This window comes from Carettochelys insculpta, chromosome 13 (assembly GCF_033958435.1).
Source record: "Carettochelys insculpta isolate YL-2023 chromosome 13, ASM3395843v1, whole genome shotgun sequence".
Taxonomy (NCBI): domain Eukaryota; kingdom Metazoa; phylum Chordata; order Testudines; family Carettochelyidae; genus Carettochelys; species Carettochelys insculpta.
In genome coordinates this window covers 35334756-35361059 of record NC_134149.1, presented here as the reverse complement: position 1 = coordinate 35361059, position 26304 = coordinate 35334756, and the positions used below count along the sequence as shown (strand labels likewise).

General features: G+C 39.7%; 1 protein-coding gene across 1 annotated transcript in view; it reads right to left on the bottom strand.

The window, feature by feature from the left end:
• PCDH11X (protocadherin 11 X-linked) overlaps positions 1–26304 on the bottom strand; it is a 381583-nt gene that overhangs the window by 156863 nt on the left and 198416 nt on the right. The window contains exon 4 of the mRNA XM_075007680.1: positions 20303–22789. Within this exon, the coding sequence (XP_074863781.1) occupies positions 20303–22789 (2487 nt within the window). The remainder of the gene's footprint in view (positions 1–20302; positions 22790–26304) is intronic.

Below are 26304 nucleotides of genomic sequence, written 5' to 3'. Positions count from 1 at the left end.
TGTATACAGTCAGAAAACCAAAACATTTCTAGTCAGAAATTCTGACCAAAAAATGTCCTTGACAAAGTCCTACCAAATCCTTACAATCTCCTTCACTATTTGCTAAATGGATTGTAAAATATGGCTTCTGTTGTGTGAGTCGCATTTATGGATTTGGCATACTTGGATAACACAGCCCAACAAAGAACTTGCAGTGGCATCCATTTTCATGACGAACTTTTAAATGCACCCTCCTATCTCAAGCAGACTGGTGTGACTCGCTAATAAGATTACTTCAGCGTATTGTGTGAGATTTCATAGTTATCACATCTTTATGGGACTTTAATAAAGCTTAGACAGAGCCACGCATCTGAACAGCAGCTATGCATCTGATTTGTTCTATTGTATTTATTTATTTTACATACATCTTGGTACCATCTGGGTTCATAAACACAAACAGCTCAAGTAACTAACATGTTAAACAGAGGCAGTGAAATAACGAAATCCTTCTTTTTAATCTGTTTGATTTCATATCCCTTTCAGAACTCATGTTGTCATTTGCTAATTCCAAAACGACTTTTTGTAAGAGAATTGTCAGTACAGATGCTGGCACCCTTAAACAACTGAGCACGTGCTCTCTTATCCATGTTTAGTGTTTCAAAGCCAAACTACTGTAACTAATCATTCTCGGATGCTGAAAGCAAGCGGATAATTGTGCTGCTTTGTATCTTGTATGTGGAACATTCAAAAGAATGTCTGCCCCCAAGCTAAGCCCCCCTAAGTATTGTTATTGACTGTGTGATCCATTTCTATCTGCTTTCAATATCCAATCTTCATGCTGAGGTTTTTAAAAGGTTTACTTCATTTCTTAATCTGCGAATAAGGCAATCGTGACAATGTCTCCTTAATCAACACTTAGGCTGGTAAAATTAAAGAGAATCAAACTGAAAGCACCTATAAATAAAATTATTAGAAAAAATCCCAATTTTTTGTACAATAAAGACAAACTTGAATGGGGGCCAAGCTTCTGTTAGCAATAAAACTAACATACTTGGAGGACTGATCCTGGAGACCCTTACTCACTTGAGTTGTTCTATCTTATGTGTTCAGGTCTACTGGAGTAAATTAAATTATTCACATGGATACATACTGAACATGTGAGTAAAAGACTAGGATAAGACTCTTAGGGGCAGATATTTAAAAGTTACTTGGGTGCTAATTCTTATTGAAATCAATAGGAGTTATCTACTAAGTGTTTCTGAAAAATCCCACTATTAGTAAATAGTTCTTCATGCTAAACATTTGTAATGAGGTATGTATACCCTGATTTTGTGACATTTTAGGGCAGGGCCTTTTTCAGAACAACATACTGTAGCATCGGTAGAGAAGGATGGACAAATCCCTCCTTGGTCAGAAAATGTCAGAAAATGTAAGCTCCATAAATGGGGATATGAGCTAAATAATCCTTTCCAGGAAAGCAGTAAGTTTTTTTTTTCCCATTATCCTTTTTAAATTATGAAATGCCATGTCCCTTTTGGATTCCCTTATGCTATCTGGAGATGTATGGTTAGCTAAATCTCCATCTGAAAAGATAAAGAATTATTCAAATTCTACAACCTTTAACTGTTTATCTCCCTGGATAAGAAGGCTTCGCACAACAGTACAAAGGTACACAGGGGACAATACTGTGTTTAAACTAATGATCCAACAAGACAGTTAGATAATTTTCCCAAATATACTGATGCAGTATCAATTCATGCTGGATTTATTTATTGTAACTCTTCTTGGATGCAGAAGTCAGCTATGCAATGATGGAAAAGAGAGGAGACAATTTTACATGAGTTTGAAATGCTTAGTAGAATATTTAGGAAGAAACATGACAAGAGGTGCACAATTTGGAGGAGCAGGATGAAGGCGATGGAGAGATGGGATGACACAGCAGTGCAAGGTACACGATCAGCAATATAGAAGGAACACTGTTGAGATTCCCATCTGTGGTTACATGTCAGCCTACTTGCTGGGGACCAATAGCCCTTCCTCGCTCTTCATGGTGCATTTATAATCATAAACCCATAGAAGATTAAGATTGGAAGAAACCTTAGGAGGTCATTGAGTCCAACACCGTGCACAATGCAGGATCAGTACCAACTAAATCAGTCCAGCCTGGTTTTAAAAATCTCTAAGAATGGTGATTCCACCTCCCTAGGCAACTCATTTCAATGTTTCACCACCCTCCTGGTGAAATAGATTGTCATGATATCCCCAACCAAGACCTCCCCCACTGCAACTAGAGACCATTGCTACTTGTTCTGTCATCTGCTACCAGAGAAAATAGTTTGGCTCCATCATCTTTGGACCCTCATTTCAGTTAGTTAAAGCCTCCTAACTAATACCCTCTCACTCTTCTGTAGACTAAATAAGACTAAATCCTTCAGCCTCACCTCGTAAGTCATATGTTCCTGTCCCCTAATCATTTTTGTTGCCCTCTGCTGGGATTCTCTCCAATGCCTCCTCATCCTTTTCATAATTGGTAGCCCAAAACTGGCCACAATATTCCAGATGTGGCCTCACCAGTGTCTAATAAAAGGGAATAAACACTTCCTTAGATCTGATCTCAATACTCCTACTAACGCAGCCCAAAATGCCATTAGCCTTCTTGGCTACAAGGGAATATTGTTGGTTCGTGTCCAGCTGCACATCCACTCCAATGTCCAGGTCCTTTTCTGCAGAACTGCTCCTTAGCCAATCAGTCCCTTAATCAGTCCCTTGGCCCACACTTCCAATTTGCCTAGGTCACTCTGGATCTTATCCCTACCCGCCAGCATATTTACCTCTCCCCCAAGCTTAGTGTCATCTACAAACTTGCAAAGGATTCAACCCATCACCTTGTCCAGGTCATTAATGGAGATGTTAAAAACTGGCCCCACTGGGACTGAACATACCAATCGCCAGCCAGACATGGAGCCTTTGATCACAACCATCTGAGCCTGACAATCTAAATAGCTTTCCATCCACCTTACAGTCCATATATCCACACCATATTGCTTTAACTTGCTAGCAAATATACTGTGAGAGCTCATAGCTAAAGGTCTTCTAACTTCCAGGTATATCACATCCACTGTCTTCCACATACCCATAGAGCTGGTTACTTCATCACAGAAGGCAATTAGGTTACTGAGGCCTTTAAAATGGATTCCCTGAGGATCCCCTCCATGATTTTTTCCAGGGATTGAGGTGAGGCTGACTGGTCTACAGTTCCCAAATTCTCCTTCTTTCCTTTTTAAAGATGGGCACTACATTTGATTTTTTCCAATCATCTGGGACCTCCCCTGATCACCAGGAATTTTTAAAGGTTATGGTCAATGGCTCTGCAATCACATCAGCCAACTTCCTCAGCACCCTTGGATGTATCAGATTCAGCCCCATGGATTTGTGTACATTCACCTCTTCTAAAATAGTTCTTAATCTGTCCCTTCCTGAGGGCTTGCCGCCTCCTCCAAATGCTGTGCTTCCTGATGCAGCACTCTGCAAGCTGACCTTGTCTGTGAAGACAGAGGCAAAAAAGCATTGAGTATTTCAACTTTTTCCACATAATCTGTCCCTAGGTTACATTACCCATTCAGTAACGGCCCACACCTTCCCTGACCACCTTCTTACTGCTAACTTGTCTGGAGAAACCTTTCTTGTTTGTGCTAGTCTGGGCCAGTAAGTCATTTTCTCTTCTAAGCGACATCAGGTTGTTTTGCTTTTTTCTTCATTAGAAACTGCAAGGGAAAAGCTTTGGAGGTCACTCACTCTCTACCATAATGGTCTGGGTGCAAGAATGCCTTACTAGGGCCGTTTCGAGGATTTTTCTCTTATGAAGGCTGGTTGTCTGAGCACTCTCCTCAAATAAGGTTGAGCACAAGTCTTTTGGACTGCACTCTTTACTTGCTCGTTTCATTCCAATAAGACTTATGATGTTGTGACCCACTTTTAGGGGGAGGGAGATCAACTTCTCCTTTATGACACTGATTTACAGTTCACTTTAATGCCAGATTTTTCCCTAGAGTCATAGCAAGGGCTGCAATCATTAGCCCAAGTACATTGAAGGTATATACCTATGGTCAGTCTGGGGAACAACCTAAAATTTGCCAGCCTTTTTCAATACAGTTAAATTTCCTATTCCCCACTTTTTACATTGAGCTCTTGTGGCTGGGTTTTTGAAGTAGCCTATGAAACTAAGGGCTGTGTCTACACCTGCACAAAACTTTGAAATAGCCATGTAAATGGACAGATTGAAGATTCCTAATGAGGTGATGAAATACATATTCAGTGCCTCATTAGCATGCTGCCAGCTGCAGCTCATTGAAATTGCAGCTTTTCGCTCCTGCGTGGCTCATCCAGATGGGACTCCTTTTTGAAAGGACCCTGCCAACTTCAAAATTCCCTTATTCCTATGAGCTGACAGGAATCTAAGGCTGTGGGCCATTTAGGGATGTGGGGGTTTTAAGACTGGGGAAAGTTTGGGGCTGCAGGGAGGTTCTAAGGCTGGGGGCAGTTTGAGGCTGCTGGGGGGTTGCAGGTCTCCCCGCTTCCTGGCCAGGGACCCCATGGCTTGCTCATATAAGCGGGGGAAGTTCACTCATTTGTGAACACAGGTAGGTATACATGTCCCTCATTTTAGTGAGTACTCATAAGTAAAGTATTCTTTAAATGAGGAAGGTGTGTAGTCAAATACATTAAAGTAAAGAGGTATCAAACGGTAGCTTCTCTTAAATATGGTTTCTGAGGTTTTTATACTATTAAATTGGTTGTGGGGGAGAGGAGCTCTAAGGAAATGAAACACTGAATGTCCATCACCTGCCTGAAATATTTCTGCCAGTGTTAGTTGGCTTTGGCTAACATGAGTGTGAGGTGTCTGAATGAAACATGAACTTGTCATAAGCAATTTTTTAAACCCAAAAGATTTGAGGGGTTGAAGGAAGAGAGGGTGAGAGAGTATCAGTCTATGGATCCTAATAAGTGGAAGGGAAGTGAAACCATTGCGAGTATCATGCAATCCCCCAATTGACTACATGCCTGTAGTTTATCTGCAATTGGCTGCTTCAGATAAGGGGGAAGCTTTTGTGCTGACTGGACAATCAAGAGGTAGTCCTGTTGAGGTGAAGTCCCTGATGCATGTATGTGGCTGGGCTGGATGACGCCAAGAACAAAATCTAATGCCATACTACAAAAACAAACAGAGAAAGAAGGTTAAGCAATGTTATCAAGCTCAGTAAAGGGTGCCCTCCCTTGGCCTAAGAAAGATGGGCTCTCTGATGAGGATACAGGCTAAAATACAGCTCAACTGCCTGTTTCAGTGTGATAGATATTTCATGCAGAAAGTCAAATCTCATTTCATTGATAATGGCATACAACTCTCATTCATAAAAGAATTAATTGAGGGATAAGCTACAGTATTTCTCCGCACCTATGATAAATCTGGAAAACACTTTAAGCACAAATATATAAACCCTCATTCAAAGGTAGTCGAAATATTGTATCTAGCATTGCAAAATTCCTCACTTTACGAAAAAGCAAAAAAAGGTGACAGCAAGTTACCAACTGCGAGAAATCCACAGATGTGTGTGATTTCACTATCTACATTTAAATTTTATATATACATGTGCATACTTATGCAATAAGTGATACTGGTTGAAATTGTTTTAGCGAAAGGAGAACTGTGAGGCTCAACAAAATTTTTAGCAGGAAGCTGAGAGAGAGAGAAACACATACACATGTGCGTGCATGTACACCTGGTGGCTAAAGCACTGGCCTGGAATGTGGAAAATACAGATTAAAATCCCGTATCTGGCACATTAAAGAGAGCTCTGGAATGCAAAACTGCTCTGAAGAGCTGCCTCAGGGAGGACAAAGTCATGAATGTATGCCAGTGCCCTAATCACTGGGCTACAAAGAATTTGTCCCTCTTCCATTTTGCAAGTGCTCATTTTGTTCTGATGCAGAACAAACATGGCTTGCAGAATGTCAAACTGTGTTGTGAAACAAAGCTGTTCTATGGCCAGTGCTAACAGTAAAGTAAACAAGGTTATATTTAGTCACACGTTTATACTTACATACTAGATAATATAGTGTATATATACTAAAATTGTTTCTGAATGTGCACATACCACATGTAATCTTTTCAACCCCAGTAGAAGAGGATTAATTATTCTTGAACATTCCCTAGTAAGTAGGGATTTCCATGGTAAGATTTCCATGAAGAAAGGCAGAAAACAGAAAGGAACAATTCTAGAACGTATTATCTTGGGAGTGGACTTTGTTAGAGATCACTAAACCACTTTACAGTATTTCACTTGTGGCAAAGTGAATTTGGTATTTTTTTTTCTTTCTAATCTCTGTCAAAACAACGTCTCTCTGTGCCCATGTCTGTGTAGTTTATAGCTGAGAGTTAACAGATCGATAGTAGAATTTAAAAATTGTGTGTCTCCAAAATGGATTCAAGTAGTCTTCAAACAGAATTTATTTTAAAAGTAGATAAAGAAGACATGAAAGGAACAGTGCTTTTAATTCAGTTTGAAAGCAAAAAAATATATTTAAAAAGATCTTTGTGAAAATATTTTACAAATAATACTTAAGACCAGGATATACCATAAATATATGCAGCATGATAACAGAAAATACTGAAATGTCTAAGTTAAAGAGACCTCTATTACAGTATAAATTAAAAAATTATTTTACATTACAGACTAGTTTCAATTTTGACAGCACCCTATTACACATTAGCAGCCCTATGCTTAAGATAATTTAGAAGGGCTACAACAAATTCTTCCCCGCCACCCCGAAGACTAATAACTTCTTTGTTATGACCAAGAATTTACACGTAGCTTTCACGCAAGATGCATTTTACATGCTATGTGTGATCTCTAATATGAGCCTTCCCTTATCTGGAGTAAAGGTATTGCTGTGTTGGTCCCAGGATAGTAAAAAGAAAAAGGAGATGAGAGAATGTCTTTTATTGGACCAACTTTCGTTGGTGAAAGAATCATGCTCTCAGGCTGACACAGAGGTCTTTGGAAGATGACAGCAAGTTGAAAAATATGAAGACCTGAAAAAGAGCTGTATTAGCTCAAAAGCTTGTCTTTTTCACCAACAGAAGTTGGTGTTAAGTATATCACATCTCTCCCTTCCTTTCCTTATTCACTTGAAATCAAAGTAAACAATGTCTGTATGAGATTGTGAATGACACTGAACTTTGGTAGACCTGCATTCACATATAATCCAGGCATTGATAACATACCAGAGCCATCGTTGGCTTTTTGTGTTGTAGGGATAAAATTAGTAAAGCTTTCCTACTCCATTGTTAGTTTGCTGAACAAGTTACAGTACTGACACTAGCAAAAAGAATATTCTAGTGTCCTAGAATACCCGAACATAACTCCCAGAAATGGGACTAAGAGTAGTGTGTGACCTGAACACAAAATATACATCTATAGGAGTTCTGTTGAAATGATAAAATTTACGTTCTGAAGGTTCTGTGTAGCACAACCAAGATTAAAATGGGATGGATACAGCAAAGAAAATATATTTAGTCTTCTATTTTAAAAAGCAGCATTTATACAATCTGCTTTATTTCCACTTTTTCAAAACTTTTACTCTCAATTGACTATGGGATATATTCAGCAGGTAGCAGCACTTCTACAGGTGAATGCAACACAGGAATCACACTTGTTTTGGCTGATTCAGGGCAAAAAAACCTCATTAAAAGTTTTAAGAAACACTTATCCGCAGCATCTTTTACCTCTGGATTTACACTCCAGTTGCAGCATAAAACTAAACTGACCTGTACATATGTGCAAAGTGGCCATGGCTAAATATGAGTGAGACCTTAATGAGAGTGGATTGTGAGTCTACTTATGCCACACAACAGGGAAAGAGTTCTCAGAACAAGTTTTCTGATAGTTTGCCAAGCAGGTTTTTCTTTTTTTTAACTAATACTTGGATGTAAGAAAAACAAAAATAGTTGCAGAGGGGTCACCATGTTAGTCTGTAGCTTCAAAAAAAAAACAAGCAGTCCCTGTAGCACCTTAAAAACTAACCATTTATTAGGTAATGAACTTTCATGGACAAGATCTGAAAATCTGAATTAGTGAATTTTACCCAAAATAAATTACCTGATTAGTTCATCACCTAATAAATACATTGACTAGTTTTTAAGGAGCTAGAGGACTGCTTCTTTTTTTTGGTTTGTATTTGCTTGTTTTTAATTAAAATGCACAGCTAGGAAGGATGGAATAGCGAGACCCACAATGAAAGTGATTAGGTATGGAACTTGAAAAAAAAATCTTAAAATGTTTTGTTTTCCTACTGCATTGGCTATATCATCTGGGAGTTCAGGTATTAATATTGTTGGTTTTGTAATTGTTTTTTGGTGGAAAAACTTGTTGCGGATCTGCCCCTCCTGATTTATGCACAAAATTTTAATGATTTCACTAAGATCCTAAACACCTTTGAGGATCTGAGTTTTACTTACTAAACAATCTTTCGCACCTATGCGTAAGTTACTAGTCCAGAAAAAAAATGAGTCTTTTTAACCCTCTCAGTCTCTAATCCCACCTTCTTAAAGTTATAAAATCATGTTTTCCCTCCTGTTTTCAGCTTGTAACTGGCACCATAAACACCAAAATACAAGGAAAAAGGCGAAAAATTTCCAACCTGGACAGAAAGTGAGAGTGCCAGGAATTTGATGAGAAAGGTAGTTCTAATAACATTTCCAACTCATTATTTGCAAGACTCAAGACGTTAACATTTTGGTGGTGCTTATCTTAATCAACCCTGAACGTTTTACCTTTGAGTTTTACCTATGGATGTTCCTCAGCCTCAGTACACCCAGAAGTTATTCAAAAAAGAATTCTGAAAGCTGGCTGAACTGCCCTAGTGGGTACAGAAGCCATTCTTTACATCATCAAAGTCTCTGTGTGTTTCCTTTATGAATGACCCACATTATGCAGCATTTAGGCAAAAAAAAAATAGTTATAAAACCAAACTCTCTCAGTGAGACTCAATACCATCCGTATCAGTATATAAAACAAAAAAGACTTCCCTCCATTTCTACTTTGTCAAAGGTAGGCGACAAGCCAAAAGAACTGGCTAAATTGTAGTATTGAAGGAAAACTCAGTAAATACTGTTACTGTGAAACTCGTTGCTCATTTAACTTGAAGAATCAGTACCGCAAAGGGAGGATGAATAAGAATGGTGAAACTGTATTGTTAATAAATCCTCTTCTTCCCACGAAAAAGATTTCATTATAACAAATATAATATTCTTCTATAACAATCATATCTATGCTTATGCAATACCATATGCTAATTACAATATTACATATTCCATTATTAATAAAATTTATTATAGTTTACAGATCAGTTAACCAAATAGCCACTTTTTATAAAAAGAGTCAGATAGCAAATGTGAAGGGAACGTTATTGTAGACACTCCACAATCTGAGAACTGAGGCAATGGAAATATTTACGTACAAGCTCGCTTTAAATACTTTTACATCAAACATACAGTAGCATGTGAGAATTCCATTTGGTAGGCTAACTGATGAATCATTAGTAATTTCTTTTTCATTTGAAGAAAATTACACAGACTGTATACAGCTGAGTTAAAAATCAAAGCCCCATTTTATTCTAGTAAACGAATGTCATATGCGTCTCAATATGGCCGTGTCTACACTAGCCCCAGACTTCGAAATTACCATGTAAATGTATTCCCATCTGCTCACAGGAATAAGGGGACTTCGAAGTAGGCGGGGTCCTTTCAAAAAGGAGCCCCGTTGGGACAAGCCGCGCGGCGGCGAGCCGTGTCAATTTCGAAGTGCCATGGCCGCCCGCATGCTAATAAGGCACTGAATATGTATTTCAGTGCTTCATTAGTAAACTTCGAAATGGCCATTTACACAGCCATTTCGAAGTTTGGGGCTAGTGTAGACATAGCCTATAAGTGCAGAAAACAGGGTTCTTTATACTCCTTCTGCTTCCTAAAAATTTTGCATTTCCTATGAAACACTAATATCATTAAGTGAGGCAAACACCCTTTTAAGCATTATTGCCTAAAATGTGATGCATCAGATATACAAGAAACAGTAACCAAGTTGCAATCTGAGGAGTTAGGCAAATTCTGTTTGCTAAATCAGACATGCTAAACAGCAAAGTATAATGCGTAGCAATTCAACTTGAAGAAAATAAATGTTAACCAAAAATAGTAAAGTAACTCCAAACAACAGCCTGCACTTTTTCCCCTGCGCTGACCAGTGCTGAAATTATTTTTAGGTGTAATTAAATTTAGGGTATTTTCTACTTTATGACTTGAAGAGCAAGCCTTTTTAAAATTTTTTTAAATACTTGAAAAGATTAAGCATATATCATCTGGTATACAGACATTATCAGGATTTCAGTAAGGATGAAGGAAAATAATCTCTAGTTTAAGACTTAAGAGAAAACCTGCCAATAACTTAAAAGGTGAGTGCTTAGTATGGTAGATTTATGAATAAGGAAGTAGTTATTTTCTCACTAATCCAATGGAGACTACATAAAATAAACATCAATGATTTGATCATTTGAAGTTATGATCCATAGCAGCAATATCATTATTAAAATGATATGGAAATAATTATAAATAATAATTAATCCACAACATGGCTTATGGTGATCTAAGTGATAATGTAATTGATTATAAAATGCAGGGAGTATAAAGAACGTCACATTCTCTATCTTTCTAAGGTATACATAAAATTTATTGCTCCTTTTTTCAATGTTTATAGATGTTAAACACAACTATTTTTTCAACACAAATAAATAAGGACAAAAGTCCTGGAACAAGAGTGTGTTTACAAGCAACAAAAGAAAAAACAAGAGATTTATCTTATCTTAACCACCATTCACACAGAGTGATGGGTCATATTACAATTTTTCTTTGCAAAACAATGTTATAGAACACTATAGCACAATGTACTAAAGTCTCTTTGTCTTTCTTTCTTAAAAAACAAAACAAAACAAAAAATAAGTCTTGCCCTGGATACCTTTCCGTAGGGCAGCTTGAACTGTTCAGCGCACTTCCAAACCCTCTGGAGATCAGACGATAAAATTCTTCGGCAATCAGAGACAGGACAAAGGGCTTTCTCGTGCTATTTCCATGTTTTCATGTTTGCTGGCTTAACATCATTGTGTACACGTACGCCTTCAGTACATAACATCAGATGCGGTGACGTTCAGAGCTGGCAAACAGAGAAACAGCATGAGAAAAGCCCTTTCCTGCATCATTTCCTGTATCCTGTACACCAGTGTTTCTTAAACTTTATGAGACCATGGAACACCAAACATTAATATTTTTTATACAGAACACCTACAAAAATTTCCTTTAAAAATTGTTGTTAGACCAAAAAACAAATAAACAAACAAAAAAAACCACAAAAAAAGCCAAAAACCAAGCAACATGTTCAGCAAAATGAAGGGATTTACTCAGGTATCACAGCAATGAAAAAGTAACACTGTATCTGGTTTTAATAACAGAAAATATATATATGTGCTGCACATCGTTGCTAGTTGCTACTCTGCCATGGCACACTTGAGAATTATTCACAGAACATCAGTGTTCTCCAGAACATAGTTTAAGAAACACTGCTGTATACCACAAAGTTTGCCTGTGAAATTTCAACTAGGTCAATGCCTGTGTGCTCTGTGAAATACCTGAAGTATTGAAGTATACTTATTTCTACAACCATTTTTGAATAGAGGATTAAATATATAACTAAAATGTACACACACATGTGAACATGTATTCTGCATACACATAGAAACACCCAGTCTGAGAGCAGAGTCAGAGAAATAGTTGGCTACTAAGTAGTAGTAAACTATAGCTGTGTCTACACTTGAATTCCTCTTTCGAAAGAGGCATGCAAATGAAGGAAATTGAAAATGCAAATGAGGCACTGGTTTACATATCTGATACCTCATTTGCATGTTCTACTTTCAAAAGAGCTTCTTTCAGAAGAAAGAAAGCAGTCTAGACGGGGCTCTTTCAAAACTAAACCCCATCTTTAAAAGAACCCTTCTTCCTGAAATAAAATAGGAAAACGGGTTCTTTTAAAGATGGGGTTTACTTTCGAAAGAGCCCCTGCTACATTGCTTTTTTTTCTTTCAAAAGAAGCGTTTTCAAAAGGAGATTATTCAAATGAGGTACCTGATATGTAAATCAGTGCATTTGCATTTGATTTCCTTCTTTTGCATGGCTCTTTCAAAAGAGGAATGCAAGTGTGGACACAGCTTATCTGTCCTCCCACTAGTTCATTTAACGAGAGCAAAAACAGAGTCCTTAGTTGCTTCTACCACAACATGAGCAAAAGCATGTAATTGTGTTTGACAGGGTTTCAGGAGACACTTGACATGTTTCCAGGCCACAATTTACAGGAATGTAAAACTTTGCTTCTAAGAGTCACTTTGCTCCACACCTGGCATCACCAATCAAGTGTATCAGTATGAGCAAAAGTCAGGGAAGTGAACGGCTGATCAGATCAACTGTCCCGATGGGCAAGAAAATGCTATAAGGGAACAAGTTCACCAAGAAGACACCAGCCAGTGGCCAGGACATTGCTGTAGGCTGCCCATCACTACTTGTGATTGTCAAAAGGTCTGGAAGAGAATAGGGGATGAAATAAACGGGTGAAATCACAGTGAAAGGTAAATCACATCTCACTGGTTATCAAAGTAACAATATGAACTATGATTATGAACTAAAGTGAAGTGAGGTCTGGGCAGAAAAGTGTTAAAGGGCACCTTCTGAAGAGCTACGCTTTTGGCATGTATTGAGGATGAAATGTGGTTAAAAGAGATTGTGACTAAAGTTAGGCTTTGCTATCATTCAAACCAATAACATAGTTTGAATATTTTTTCTACATTTTCCTCACTCCCTCTTCCTTTTTCCAGTTCCCAATAGCTCTTTATTGTTCTTCCTCTGGGGGAGGATTGGAGGAGGAAAGAGAAGATGAGATAACAAACAAACAAACAAAAAACAAAAATCTCTAAAAATTTTATGCCCAATTTTCCACTTTGATTTCAAATTGAAAAACTGAAATATTTTCCCAAAAAATCATTTAAAAAATGGTTTGTAAATATCTCATGGAAAAACATTACTTCTTTTCACCAGCCTTACTTCAGTGGAACTTCTTATGCACATTAGCGAGAGGTTCACAATCTGCAGAACATCTCAAGATGTTAGTAACTCCTCCTTAACCACACATATATGGGTAGTACATTTTAGTTGGGCCAGGATTACCAGTGATGAAGCTGAAGTCAGAAAGGGAACAAAAAATCAACAAGAATAACCAGAATAATCACACTTGTGCCAGTATTTAGCCTTAGATGGAGTTTACCACCCGCTTTGGGCTGCATTCCCAAGCAACCCGACTCCAAGAAGACCCGGTCCCGGTGCGCCGGGGGCCACTACCGGCCTCACACCGTCCACGGGAACCTCTTAACAGTTTCACGCCCTCTTGAACTCTCTCTTCAAAGTTCTTTTCAACTTTCCCTTACGGTACTTGTTGACTATCGGTCTCGTGCCAGTATTTAGCCTTAGATGGAGTTTACCACCCGCTTTGGGCTGCATTCCCAAGCAACCCGACTCCAAGAAGACCCGGTCCCGGCGCACCGGGGGCCACTACCGGCCTCACACCGTCCACGGGCACCTCTTAACGGTTTCACGCCCTCTTGAACTCTCTCTTCAAAGTTCTTTTCAACTTTCCCTTACGGTACTTGTTGACTATCGGTCTCGTGCCAGTATTTAGCCTTAGATGGAGTTTACCACCCGCTTTGGGCTGCATTCCCAAGCAACCCGACTCCAAGAAGACCCGGTCCCGGCACGCCGGGGGCCACTACCGGCCTCACACCATCCACGGGCACCTCTTAACGGTTTCATGCCCTCTTGAACTCAGAATAATCACAGTAACTACTCACAAATAAAGCAAAGTTCTTGAAAACCTTAAGCTAACCTGTCACTGCTAAGAATGAATTATTCTATAACTGTCTGTTTCCTGAACTTTTCTTACGTATCTGGTTACCACCGGTGCTTTGTCGTAACATTAGGGAGGTACACTGCACACCTATAATGCCATCAAAAATTTAATTGCTAAATGGGGTGCTCTTACGTGCCTCCCAACTCCTCTGGGTGGCCCTCCTAGCCTCCAAACACCAGTCACCCTTACTGATTACTATCAGTGACAGGATACCAGTGGTCTGACCCAGTGTGACAGTTCCTTAATAGCTGCTAATGGAGAGCACAGCATGGGATTAGTACATGAGTGTGTGTTGTGGGGGGCAGGTGAGGTGCTTTTACTTGTAAACTAAGCTAATGGCATTTGTTACTCTTTCAAGTGCTACAGGACTGCACTTTTGTTTTGTGAAGATACAGACTAACACGGTTACCTCTCTGGAGTTCTCAAAAGAATTGTGAAATAAATATGGAGCCTCATAGTCATATTTAGAAGCATAGTCACGCTGAGCCAAATTCACCCACAGTGAATATGGCACTAAATTCAACAAAGGCAGTTTATTTACAAAGGGGTCTGGCTCCCATTTTGTTTGTTTGTATTCAATGGGAGTAGAATATCTAATCGCCTTAGGCCTCTTTGAAGATCTCATATAGTGTCTGGAGCTACCAAGTGTCTGTGAAAACCATTGGTGCTGCTCCAATTGTGAGCGTACATGGTGATGAAAGTTGTCTGACGAGAGCCCTGGCAACTGGAGGCCTCTATAAACAGGGAAGCTACACTGTTGGCAGAGGCAGTACACATTTACCCATGCTACTCAGTCAGCCTGACTCAGTCCTGACTCAGAGCCAGATGAGAGGAATTCATTCTGCAGGCCTGTTCAATCCCAGATTGACATATTGCAATTAGTAACAGCAGCAGACCCAGTTCCGGTGGAGGCCTTTGGTTCTCAACAGCTGTGGACATGGGTCCAGTAGGGACTAGACAGTACCATTTAACTCATCTCAGACACTGCAGGCCACTCCTATCTCCACATGACCATGATCAAAAAATTGTGGATCAAATTTGAACCTTGGACCCGACCACATCATGTATAAATCTGTATCTACAGAAAACATAAAATTTACCCATTTTTCAAATAAAGATAGATAGATAGATAGATAGATAGATAGATAGATATGCATCTAACTCTCCTGCTCAGTTGTGCTTTTCTTTGTTTTCTGAGTGCAGATGTTCTCATTTCTACATCTTAGATTAAGAAGCATCATTAGGGAAAAAAAACTCCACAGGACTGCATGTTCTTCAGGAAATGATATCCTCCCCCCTCAACAGTGAAGAAGGATACTGCAAGCCATATGGGACGGAGGGAGGGGAGAGACGGAAGGACTCACTACAGAACACTAGATAGCCCTTCCTCCTGGTAGTCTTGGACAGTCACGATCCAGCTGGTGTGGGGGACCAGCACTCCCCAGCTCCCAGGATTTAACCTGGCATGGGAACCACATGGAACCTCTTTTGGACAAGAGTATCTGCTGGAATGTGAACAGGATGAAAAAGAACAAGAAGGGATAGTACAGGAGAAGACTGTGTAGTTTGGAAGAAGTCTTTTGGCATTTTGTCTCCCTGGTGCCAGTTCTCAAGTCTGATATTGATTTAGAGAATCGGGTTGTACAGTTGTGTACGCTTCATATATGCATGTGGATGCCCAGATATCCACTTGAGGCACATAAGTGATCTTTGAAGCAACTGTTTGCCCATACAACTTGAAAATTGTGCTCCTCAAACACTAATACATAAACCAAACCATAATGCCTCTCTCTGCCTATATTTATTCACTTCCTGTTGTGCATTTAGAATGACAAATGGAAAGACAGAGAGAGAGTGATGGGATACACATGCAACTTTATTAGCACATTTTATTAAAAGTCTTATTCTACCACTAAGCTTAATGACAAAAGTCTTACTGACTTCAATGGTGGAAGGATGAAGTTTTACATTTGCTCTATTGTTCTTCTTTCTAGCAAACAATTATATCCTCCCAAACACACCTACCCCAGTTGACTAATAAAAAGTTGAAGACGTGGAAGACATTCAATGTCACCTTTACTTTACGAGTCCCTAATTGCACTACCCTGGAAAACACTGCATTATTACTAGCAATTAGTCCCTTCACAGTCTATAACGTCTGAAAAATTTCTTTAGTACATTAATTTCTAATACTTCCCAAAATAATTCTTGCTATTCTATACATTTCCATGTATAGAATTGCCATGTATTTGTGGCCACTAGGATTTTTTAAATAATTACTGTGAAGTAACTAAAAATAAAAAACTATAGATTATTGCTCTCTCTCCCTCTGCTCAGATCACCACAGTACACACATACGAAGTATTCCTTACTTTTCCCTCTTCAGCTATTTTAGATCACTCCTGTAACATCCTCTTTCCCATCCATGGGCTGTGTGTTGTAGTATTTATCTCCTTTTCCCTTTGGCCATTCAAGGTGTCTCAGTTTTTTAATGTGCTCTTCTCATTAAATACACATATACTAGGCTCCTCTCTTTAAATGTATACATACTCAGCACATCTCAGAATAAATACCACAAGGATTTCCCATTATCTTGGATCAATTAGACCAGTCCAAGCAGTAATACAGAAAGAAGTAAGCAGATTTTTTTAAGGTTTGCAAAACTCAAAGCAGGGTTTCTGTGCACAGATGGGCCAGGAGCCGGATTTGAAAGCTTTGGTGAGTCCATACACATATTTTCAGTGATAGTTCAAATAGGGATGAACAACCTGAGGATGGGATCTGTTTCATAATAAGGCTACATATACGTGACAGACATATATCAAAATATCTCATTTCAAAATAACACAGCCAAACACAGAATGCATTTTGAAATAGTACTTAGCTATTTCCAAATAGCATTTCCAGTCCATAGCGCTATTTTGAAATAGGCCATACTGGCCTCCAATGGAACTATTTCAAAATAGGCATTATTTCTCCAGGAATGAGGTGCCACAATTGAAGTAACACACCCACTATTTTATATTTATTTCAAAATAGCATGTGTGTCATTTAGACAATGCCAAAGTTATTTTGAAATAACTAGTGTTATTTCAAGATAACTTGGCTGTGTAGTCCTAGCCTAACTGAGTGAGATCTTGGTTACGCAGAAACAAAACCACAGGCAGTTCTGATGTAAGAGCCATTTATCCTGTCAACCTCTGAAACCTGGGAGGGCAAACTGTATAAGTCATTTTGTTCCTTCCTCAGTTATATCCTTCAGAGAGTTTTTGTTTGTAAACTGATATTTTGCAATGCCTGTTAGTGCTGGATAAACAGATTTTCACCATTTGGAAACCTTTACTGTTTATTTTTAACACTGGAATATTTGAGTTTGCAATGTAACTTATTCTCCATCAGGACTCAGCTCTGCTCTAGAGATGTCTGCAAAGTTGGTGAATGCATAAAGCTACAGTTGCATTCATCTCAAACACACCATTATTCTCTGATCTTAGTAATGGGCTAATAGCACGCTAATGGAAGTACTGTGGTAATTTTTTGTATTTATTTTTTAGCTGGTTTACAGGCTGATAGAACTAACTGAAAAGTTCAAATTGTCCTTCCTTGAGTCACTCACTTGAATCCTGTCCATATTCCTAAATAAAGATAAAGGTATTCCAGATGTAAGGGTCAGTGTTTTTCACTATTAGGACCAAATTTGACTGTTAAAACTATTAGAACTGCAGGAAAACATTTACTTTGGTTCTCTTTACTTTTCTTAATAATTAGCCCATCAACTCCTTCCTTATTTCAATATTTACCTAAGTTTGCTAACAGAACTGTTCATATTTTAGTCAAGTAATGAGAATATTAATATCAATTTTTAAACCAACTGTTATTGTCAAGCAAAGGAAAAGGACATTGTGCAATGCATTGTTAATGTTTCCTCACCTCTGGGTTTATTGCCTGGACAGAAACCAACTTAAGTCTAGAGGAGGAGGATAGCAGATTTAAACAAAACCAATACCATAACCCCTTGCTCTAATATCTCACTATATTCACAGAATTGCCTGGAATTATTTCAGGGTGAGGAATACATCAGAGGCAGTGTGCTTTTTTGTGCCCAGGATGAGGGAGGAGTACCATGGGGGCTAGAAGCACAGTAAAGGGAGTACTTGCATTCCCTTGTCCCCATCTCTGTCAAAGAAATTGCCTTCCAGTCTTTTCTACTAGTCCTCTTTGGTAGACAGGTGGATGGTTCCAGAGAATGCCACAGGCAAACCTGTCTTAGCTGGCAGGAAGCTGACAGAATGCAAGGCCTCTGAGCAGGTAACAGTGGTTTATTTTGGCTCGCACAGCCTGTGCCAACACTTGCAAACTGAACAGAAAAATTCCCATCAACTTCAGTGGACTATGGATCAGGCCTCAACAGGTGCTGAGAAAACAACCCTCAAGTTCCAGAGAGAAATCAACAAACACATAGGCACATACTCACTCCAATACAAAGAGTTCTTCTATTGCCTAATTTAAATTGAAAATTAATTCACTCAAATAGCTTGAACAGAAGACATTTAAATCTTTAACAAGGTATTAACCCTCCCTCCCCCCATTTGTCTCTGCTCTCTTAGAAATATGAAGAAATCCTTTCTATTCCATTTCCTGTTAATGTTTCTCAGCCAAAGATAATGCTTTGTACCAAACAGGGATTTTGTCTACCTCACACACTGGTGTTAAAAATAAAAAGAAAGGGGAAAAAAAAAAGCAACCACAATCTTTGATTGCTGCAGAGATGCAGTTTGAATGAGAATATTTCTTCTGGTCTCCACTATTTACTCCCACATCATTAACAAAATTAATAGAAAAGTAAGTCAGCCACCTTTGGAACACAGCCCATCAGGGTAATCAAATAACAGTCCAGAAGATATTTTCATTTCTATTGATCATCCACAGGCGTGCCACCTCTCCCTCGGCTTCCAGGGGCCATGGTTCACAACTCTGGGCCAATGGAGGCTTTACAAAGAGGGGTGCAATGCAGGGATATGGTGGCTGCTGCTTCCCTCCACTCTTATTGGCCAGGAATAGCAAACCGTGGCCACTTGGAACTGCAGGGGTCTGTGTCTGCGGACAGTCATTGTAAACAAAAGGTCACATGGCCTGCCAGTGGACTATCCTGATTATCCTTGCTCTAATCTATGGACCTGATCCTCAGCTAGGGTAAATCATCAAAATACCACTGAAGCCTACACAGATGTACCCTAGTTAAAGATCTAGCCCAGTACCTGGAAAAAAAAGTGAATACCATTTTCTCACCATCAATAACATCTTGTTTACTTCTTTCACTGTATAGATACCTTACGACTGACTCAAATTACAGCATGGGACATTTCTTTGTGCTGGCAATAGGCTGCCCAAGGAGGAAAAGTTCAGATATGTAACAATATCTTACACAAATGCATGAGTGCAGCTTTCCGGAATCTGGATTCAATTGTGATGTGATTCCCATTATTGTTTGAAAAAGCAAAACAACTTTTAACTATCATCAGCTTTCTTCCCCTCCTGAAGGCCTTTTTATTCATTCCTATGACTCCTGCTGTGAACTTTACTGCACCCAGTTTCTGAATTAGTCTGTATTGGTCTGAATTGGTATTTGGGCATGAAAGTACAAAATGAGGGCAACACTTGTGACGTTCGTAAATTTTCTCTCTAGCTTTGGTGATGCTTTATGCTGTTGATTATGCCAGCCAGTCCAGTTTTAGTAGCCCCCATAGTTGGATATGTTTCTAGTCTGAAAATGGCACTTGGGGGAGAAAAATACCTGCCTGCTTTTGAGAGACCTTGAGGTACAGCTCTGTCCAAATGAAGGCTCCAATTCCAGATTCCATTTGCATTAAGAACCACTTATCATTTGCTGCAAAGCTTTATTGCTTTCCACCTGGCTTAGATTACTTAGATTCCCAAGCATACAATACTAGGGAGGAGAGTGCTACAACCCCTCTTCATTTTACTGTGCTGCATAGCTAAATACTATGTTAATGCAGGAAGTACCATACTGCCATCTACAGACAGGAATATCCCCTCATGTAATCATTCAGTGCTAAATTTTCCCACAGCCAAGAGTCACTTTATTCTAATTTTCTGACTTTAGCATTGATGAATCACAAACTGTTTATATTTCAATGTTTCAGCCAAGCATAAATGTTCAGGCTTTTAATCTTTACAGACAAAGTTATTGTATGGAGCTCAGAGATACAGACAGAGAACAAGAGAGTGAGCGGCGAGAAATGTCATGTTACCTGTCTGGTGTGGATGGAGCCTGGTGTCTTGAAGCCACCTTGGCAGCTGCATTCGGAGACACTGTACGGGTCCGAACTGCTTGAGGAACACTTGGAGAGTGAGTCACAGCCTACCACAAAGGTGTTATCCAGAGGCAGTTCCTGAATGACGTGGTGCTTCTTAGGGGGCACAGGAGTCTCGGGTTTAATTTGAAAGGTGGGCTGTGGAGAGGCAGACTTGTAATGCTTTGCTAAATCTGGGCTGTCAGGCTTAAACGTGGTTGGTGTGGTGGCCCAGTTATATTTTCCCATAGTCTGTTCTTCTAGCTCTACAGGAATGTCTAAAGTGCCATTTATATGCTCATGGCTGGGGTCATCAGGCTTAGATTCTTCAATTGTCACAAAGTTGAGAAGGAGGCTTTTAGGCGAGCGCTTCTTTTTCTTCTTCTTTTTCTTGATCTGTCGGTTCTCCTGGTTTGGGGAGACCCACTCCCCACTCTGCTTGCTTTTTTGGACAACTTTGTGCCGGGGAGTCTGGCGGCATCGTACCAGAGCAGTGACAAAAATGACCAAGATGACTGTCATGGTACCTGCAATTATAGCAATGATGATTTTGACATAGTCATTGGTCTGTGGCGTTATCTCACCATCCCCAACATTCTGGCCCACGGGTGTTTCCATATTCCTACGCACTAGCTCCTGTACATATGAACCATTGGTGATTGTCTCATTCACAAATAAATGCACCAGTGCAATAGTATAGAGAGACTCTGGCTGCCCTAAATCGTTGACTTTTATCACCAGCCTGTGTAATCCATGATCTGCTGTGATTACCTTCTCTTTCAAAGTAATGTTGCCTGTTAACTGATCAATTATAAACAAACCTCTTGAATTCCCACCTATAATGCTGTAGCGGAGCTCTGCATTCATCCCTGTATCATTGTCAACTGCAAAGACTTTAGTCACCACGGAGCCTGGATTGGTGGCTGTAGGAACCAAGTCATAGGAGTAGTTAGACGAAGGGATAATGAAAACAGGCCTGTTGTCATTCACATCAACTACATTTATGGTCACTTTGGCAGTGGAAGAGCGCTGCACTCTTCCTCCATCGACAGCCCTCACCTGGAAAGTGTAAGACCCTTGTTGCTCTCTATCAAATGTAATATTGGGTCTTATTACACCAGTAAGTGGATCGATAATGAAATTCTCTCTACCATTTAATATAGAGAGAGTAACTGCAGCATTTTCTCCAGAGTCAGCATCAGTCACTGTGATGAGACCCACTGTGCCATACATGGGCAGGTTTTCTGGCACATAGAAATTATACTCATTGTGGGTAAAAGCAGGGCTGTTGTCATTCTGGTCCAGAACTGAGAGTGTCACAGTGGCATTAGTCTGCAGAGGTGGCATCCCATTATCCTTAGCCAGCACCGTGAAGGAGTACCTGTCCTGCTTTTCCCTGTCCAGCTTTCTCACTGCGGTCAGAACACCTGTACGGCGGTCCAGGTTGAAAATGGGGGGTGCATCAGAACCCAGCATGTAGCTGATCTCTGCATTCCGTCCACTGTCTGCATCTGTGGCACTGATCTTGGTTAGCTGGGTACCAGGAGCATTGTTCTCGGGAATGGAAAGTCCTATGATGGGCTGTGTAAAAACAGGGGCATTGTCATTCTCGTCTTTGATTTTGATCAGCAACATTGCAGACTGATTTAAGGGAGGTTTCCCTGAATCAGAGGCCACTATTTTAATGGCGTATTCTCGTGTAGCCTCATAGTCTAGAAACGTAGCAGTCTCTAACAGAAACTGATTATCAAACACTGGCTTTAACCTGAAAGGGACATCATGGTCTGTGAAGCAGGTCACTTTTCCATTCATATCTGCGTCTTTGTCCGTTACTGTAATCAGAGCAATTTTTGTATTGAGTGGCGCTTTTTCAGACAATAGCACAGTCCCATTCACTGGATTGATAATGTATCTTGTGTCTATGGATGGGACGTTATCATTAATATCTGTGATATTTACCGTCACTGTTGCTCTTGAAGGTGTTGAGCTCCCATCACTGGCCAAAACTGTTAACTTGTGTACAGGTGACTCCTCCCTGTCCAGCGGTTCCTTAATGGTGATGAGGCCAGTGGTATTATCTAAGGCAAACAGCCTTTTGGCCAGATTGGAGATCTGATTGCTGAAGAAGAAGTGGATCTGGGCATTTGAACCCAGATCAGCATCAGTGGCATGGAGCTGAGAAACTGAGGTGCCCACAGGAGCATTTTCTGGCACGCTAACTTCTATGTCATTTTCCTTGAAGACTGGGCGGTTGTCATTCACATCAGTAACTGTGACTTGTAGGATGGCCGTACTGGATCTGGGAGGTGTTCCACCATCTTCAACTTTAATCTTCATCACATATGTGTCTTTTTGCTCCCTGTCCAGGATCTGCTGGACAATCAATTGTGGCCACTTGTCTCCCTCAGGTGTTTCAATTATATCGAGTCCAAATACATTTTGACCCTAGAAGACACAGAAGGGAGAAAAAATTATTATGGAAATATATTAAATATAGACATATCATTACTGTATAGAGGGGACACTATGTATGTCTTTGTGTGTATTTATAAATTTTCCAGTAGACGCCTTTAGCATTTGTCTTGAGCATGGGGCCATCTGTACGTGAGACTCAAGAGAAGCAGTCCTGTGCAAGGACAGAGTTACAGAGCACCAATATTTCTTTTACAGCTTCCCTCTTATTCCAGGGCCAATTACAACTCCTGAAAATATATGGTTTACTGTCTATTTTACACTGGCCAGCAGGACAGGGTGGACAGGGGAGAAGATGCCAAGGTTCAAGTTATGTTACACCCCATATTCATGGGGGTGTGGGCAGTGTCTACAGAGATCAGGCTGTGTCCCACAACAGGTTTTAACTCAAGTTGTGGGCAGGGCAAGCAAAAGGATAAGAGGGTTTATACCCCATCTGAGCAGAGCAAGACCAGGTACAAGCTCTAGAAAGTAAAGAAAAACTACCCCATATTGAAAATGGGATTACAACTTAATTAAAGATTCAAGGGGCACAGTCAAAAGGGAAACTAGTTAGGTTATTAGAAATAAAAAGAAAACTAGGAAGAATTATTCCTCTTTTCATCACAATGTATTTCATATTTGCAGTGAAAATTGCATTCCAAGTGTGAAAATAAGATTTTTTCTTATGAATAATATCATAGGACTATTACATTTACACTCTGAGTAATAAAATCCTGTAATAGGGTTTGTTGCACATTCTATACCCTTCTGACAGCAAGTAATGCATTTATATGTGGAGACACTGTACAAAAAAAAAACAGCTTTTTCTCAAGCAATGGGGTAGACAGAGTGGTCTAAAAGTGATGTGTTATCCTGCACTTGGTAGACTGGAGTCTGTCTGTTATCTCTCTGGATCAGCAGATACATACAGTGCCCCAAGGAAAACGGAGTGATTAGCAATGATCAATAGCAGTAACAAGAATTGTGTTGATAGATTCCAAAGGGGATCCTGATAGTCTTGTCTCCCCAGCAGGATGGTTTGCCATAATGCTGGTATCAAAGATGGGTGTGTAACATGGATGAAAATGGGAGCTCAGTGAGGCTCAGATATGACTGGGCTACAGGGAACCATTAGGATCTTGTATCTGTCCATCTTTATTATGACTCTCATGTTTATAGTTGGAAACCACACTGCTAATGCAGCTCTTGCTATACTCGTGAGGCAGATTCTACCACCCTTCCTTAGTAAATAATAATTTACTACACAAATATTTTCACTGGTTTTAATGGTTCTGCCCCAATGAGTGACAATCTATCAAAGAAATATGGATTTGAAAGAGGACCTTAAAAGGTTTGGAAACAAACACAGATCTTGCTTTTTCAGTGGAAGGTCACTGTAGATACTAACCCTGCTAATCGTATCTGAATCAAGTTCAATATCCCATGAGCCAAAGGGGTTAATTCTAAAGTAGCAACCCCATGACAGACCTCTTTATTAAAGACAAGTGAATCTTTTCCCTCAGTGATAGGATTATCATGAGTGGATTACTGCAGGCAACCTTGCTAGCAGTTGCTTAATTTGGACTAAGACTCTTATTTGTTGCAAAAATGCTGAATTAAATAAACTGCTCTTTCAACACTGATTTCCAGAAAAAAACATAGCAGGAGTGGAGGAAAAAAAAATCAGCTTTCCTTCAGTTCTTTATTTGCACACAAGCTGACAGATGTGCATTGATTATTCTGTCATTAGCTCCTGCAACTAAAACAAACACTAGATACAGACTTTTAATTCATGAAACTACATACCCAATTTAGCTTTTCTTTAACTATCACATGTGACAAGAGCCACATTTTTCATTATAGCATATGACTCTGGCTTAAACATACAATTTCAATTCCCTGTCACAAGCATCAAACTGCTAGGGAAACAGCCAAAAATCCAACTCAAATTAGAATCTTTACTGAAGATCTCAGTATTTTTTAAATGTTGTAGGCAAATCTGCTACCATATATAATGTAATAGGGATTATTTAAACACAGATTTCGATAGAAATTGTTCTAAAATGCCACATAAAACCAAGAATTAGCTCTGCTATGTGCTTTTTTTATACTGATCTACTGCAACACATAGAAGATTACATGTCTGATATTAGGGTATGTATTCATAGCTACGAGGAGCGAGTTGCACAGCCCTCGTTGCCAGAGTTCCATTAATAGGCCTTGATGGTGCACTGCAAATGTAATTCACACACCTTCTTGGTATGATTCACTCTCCTTAGTAGTGCCTAGCTAGACCACTTACACAAAGTATAAGTGCCCACCACAACCTTAGCTGACAGCTAACTGGCCTTTAGCTCAAACTATAGATGCTCCTTCACTAAGCTCCAAAAGTCCCCAGTTTGAGTCTACCTGTAGGGAGTCACAAATGGCATGTTGTTTGGGATTTCAAGTGTCTCTGAAGCTCAGGAGGTGCTTCCTTCAGCTAAGGGAAATGCGTAACCCATGAACCTCCTGGGTATGGTTTCACTGTCCCACGTTGTGGCACCTTAGCCACTTACATAGTGAAAGAATGAGTCTCTTCTACAGCTTTAGCTCAAACTACAGAGGCTCCAGCAACTGCAGGTTCAAATCTGCCTGTAAGCAGTTACACAAAATACCACTGTAGAAGTTACAACTTTGGAACTTCAGAGTCTGAGCCTGAATATAAAAGCAATGTCCACACAATTATCTTTAGTAGCCTTGCCTCCACATTTATTGAACGTAGCAGCTGTGTAGCTAGACCCTCCGAGTTTAATTTTAAATGATAAAGACAATTTATTCTTCTCTATTCTCCACAGGATGAGATATTTCCATACTGGGTAAGGACTCTTACACCCACCTTTCCCCATCCCCCTTGTCTCCAAACTGACAGCAGTGTGCAGTTAGGTTATAGCCTGACCACATACATCACCTACCAGACCTTTTTTTTTTTCTTTTTTGCGGTGGAGGGAGCTGTGGTCTTTTGCCTTGCAGCTTAGTGATGAGGTAGGGGATTCTGTCTCGTGGTCCATAGGAGCCCCACTCTTTCTGAAACACTAAGCCCTGGATGACCCCTCTCATGATACTGAAGCCCCAGGCCTCCCACTGATGTTCTCTGGCTCTCAAACTTATGAACATTGTTGTATGCGACTCAGAGGGTCAGTAATTTGGCCACCATTGCTATAGAATGTTAGAGAAATAAATGCCATTGTTATAGAATGTTAGAGAATTAAATGCCTGCTATAGAATTCCATAGGTGTTTTTTTAAAGCCAAAGAAACAATATGAGCCAATATATCTTTTTTTTTTTCTTTCCATGTCTACAACCATAGTGGTCTCATTGGTTGTAAATGACTTTTCCATAGGGAGAATACCATTTCCCTATACATTTTAAAATATTGTAAGGGTCAGTATGCAGACATGATTCATGCACAACTGTTGTGGATGTCTTTAATAGTCACAGAAAAATTATAAATGCATGAAAAGCTT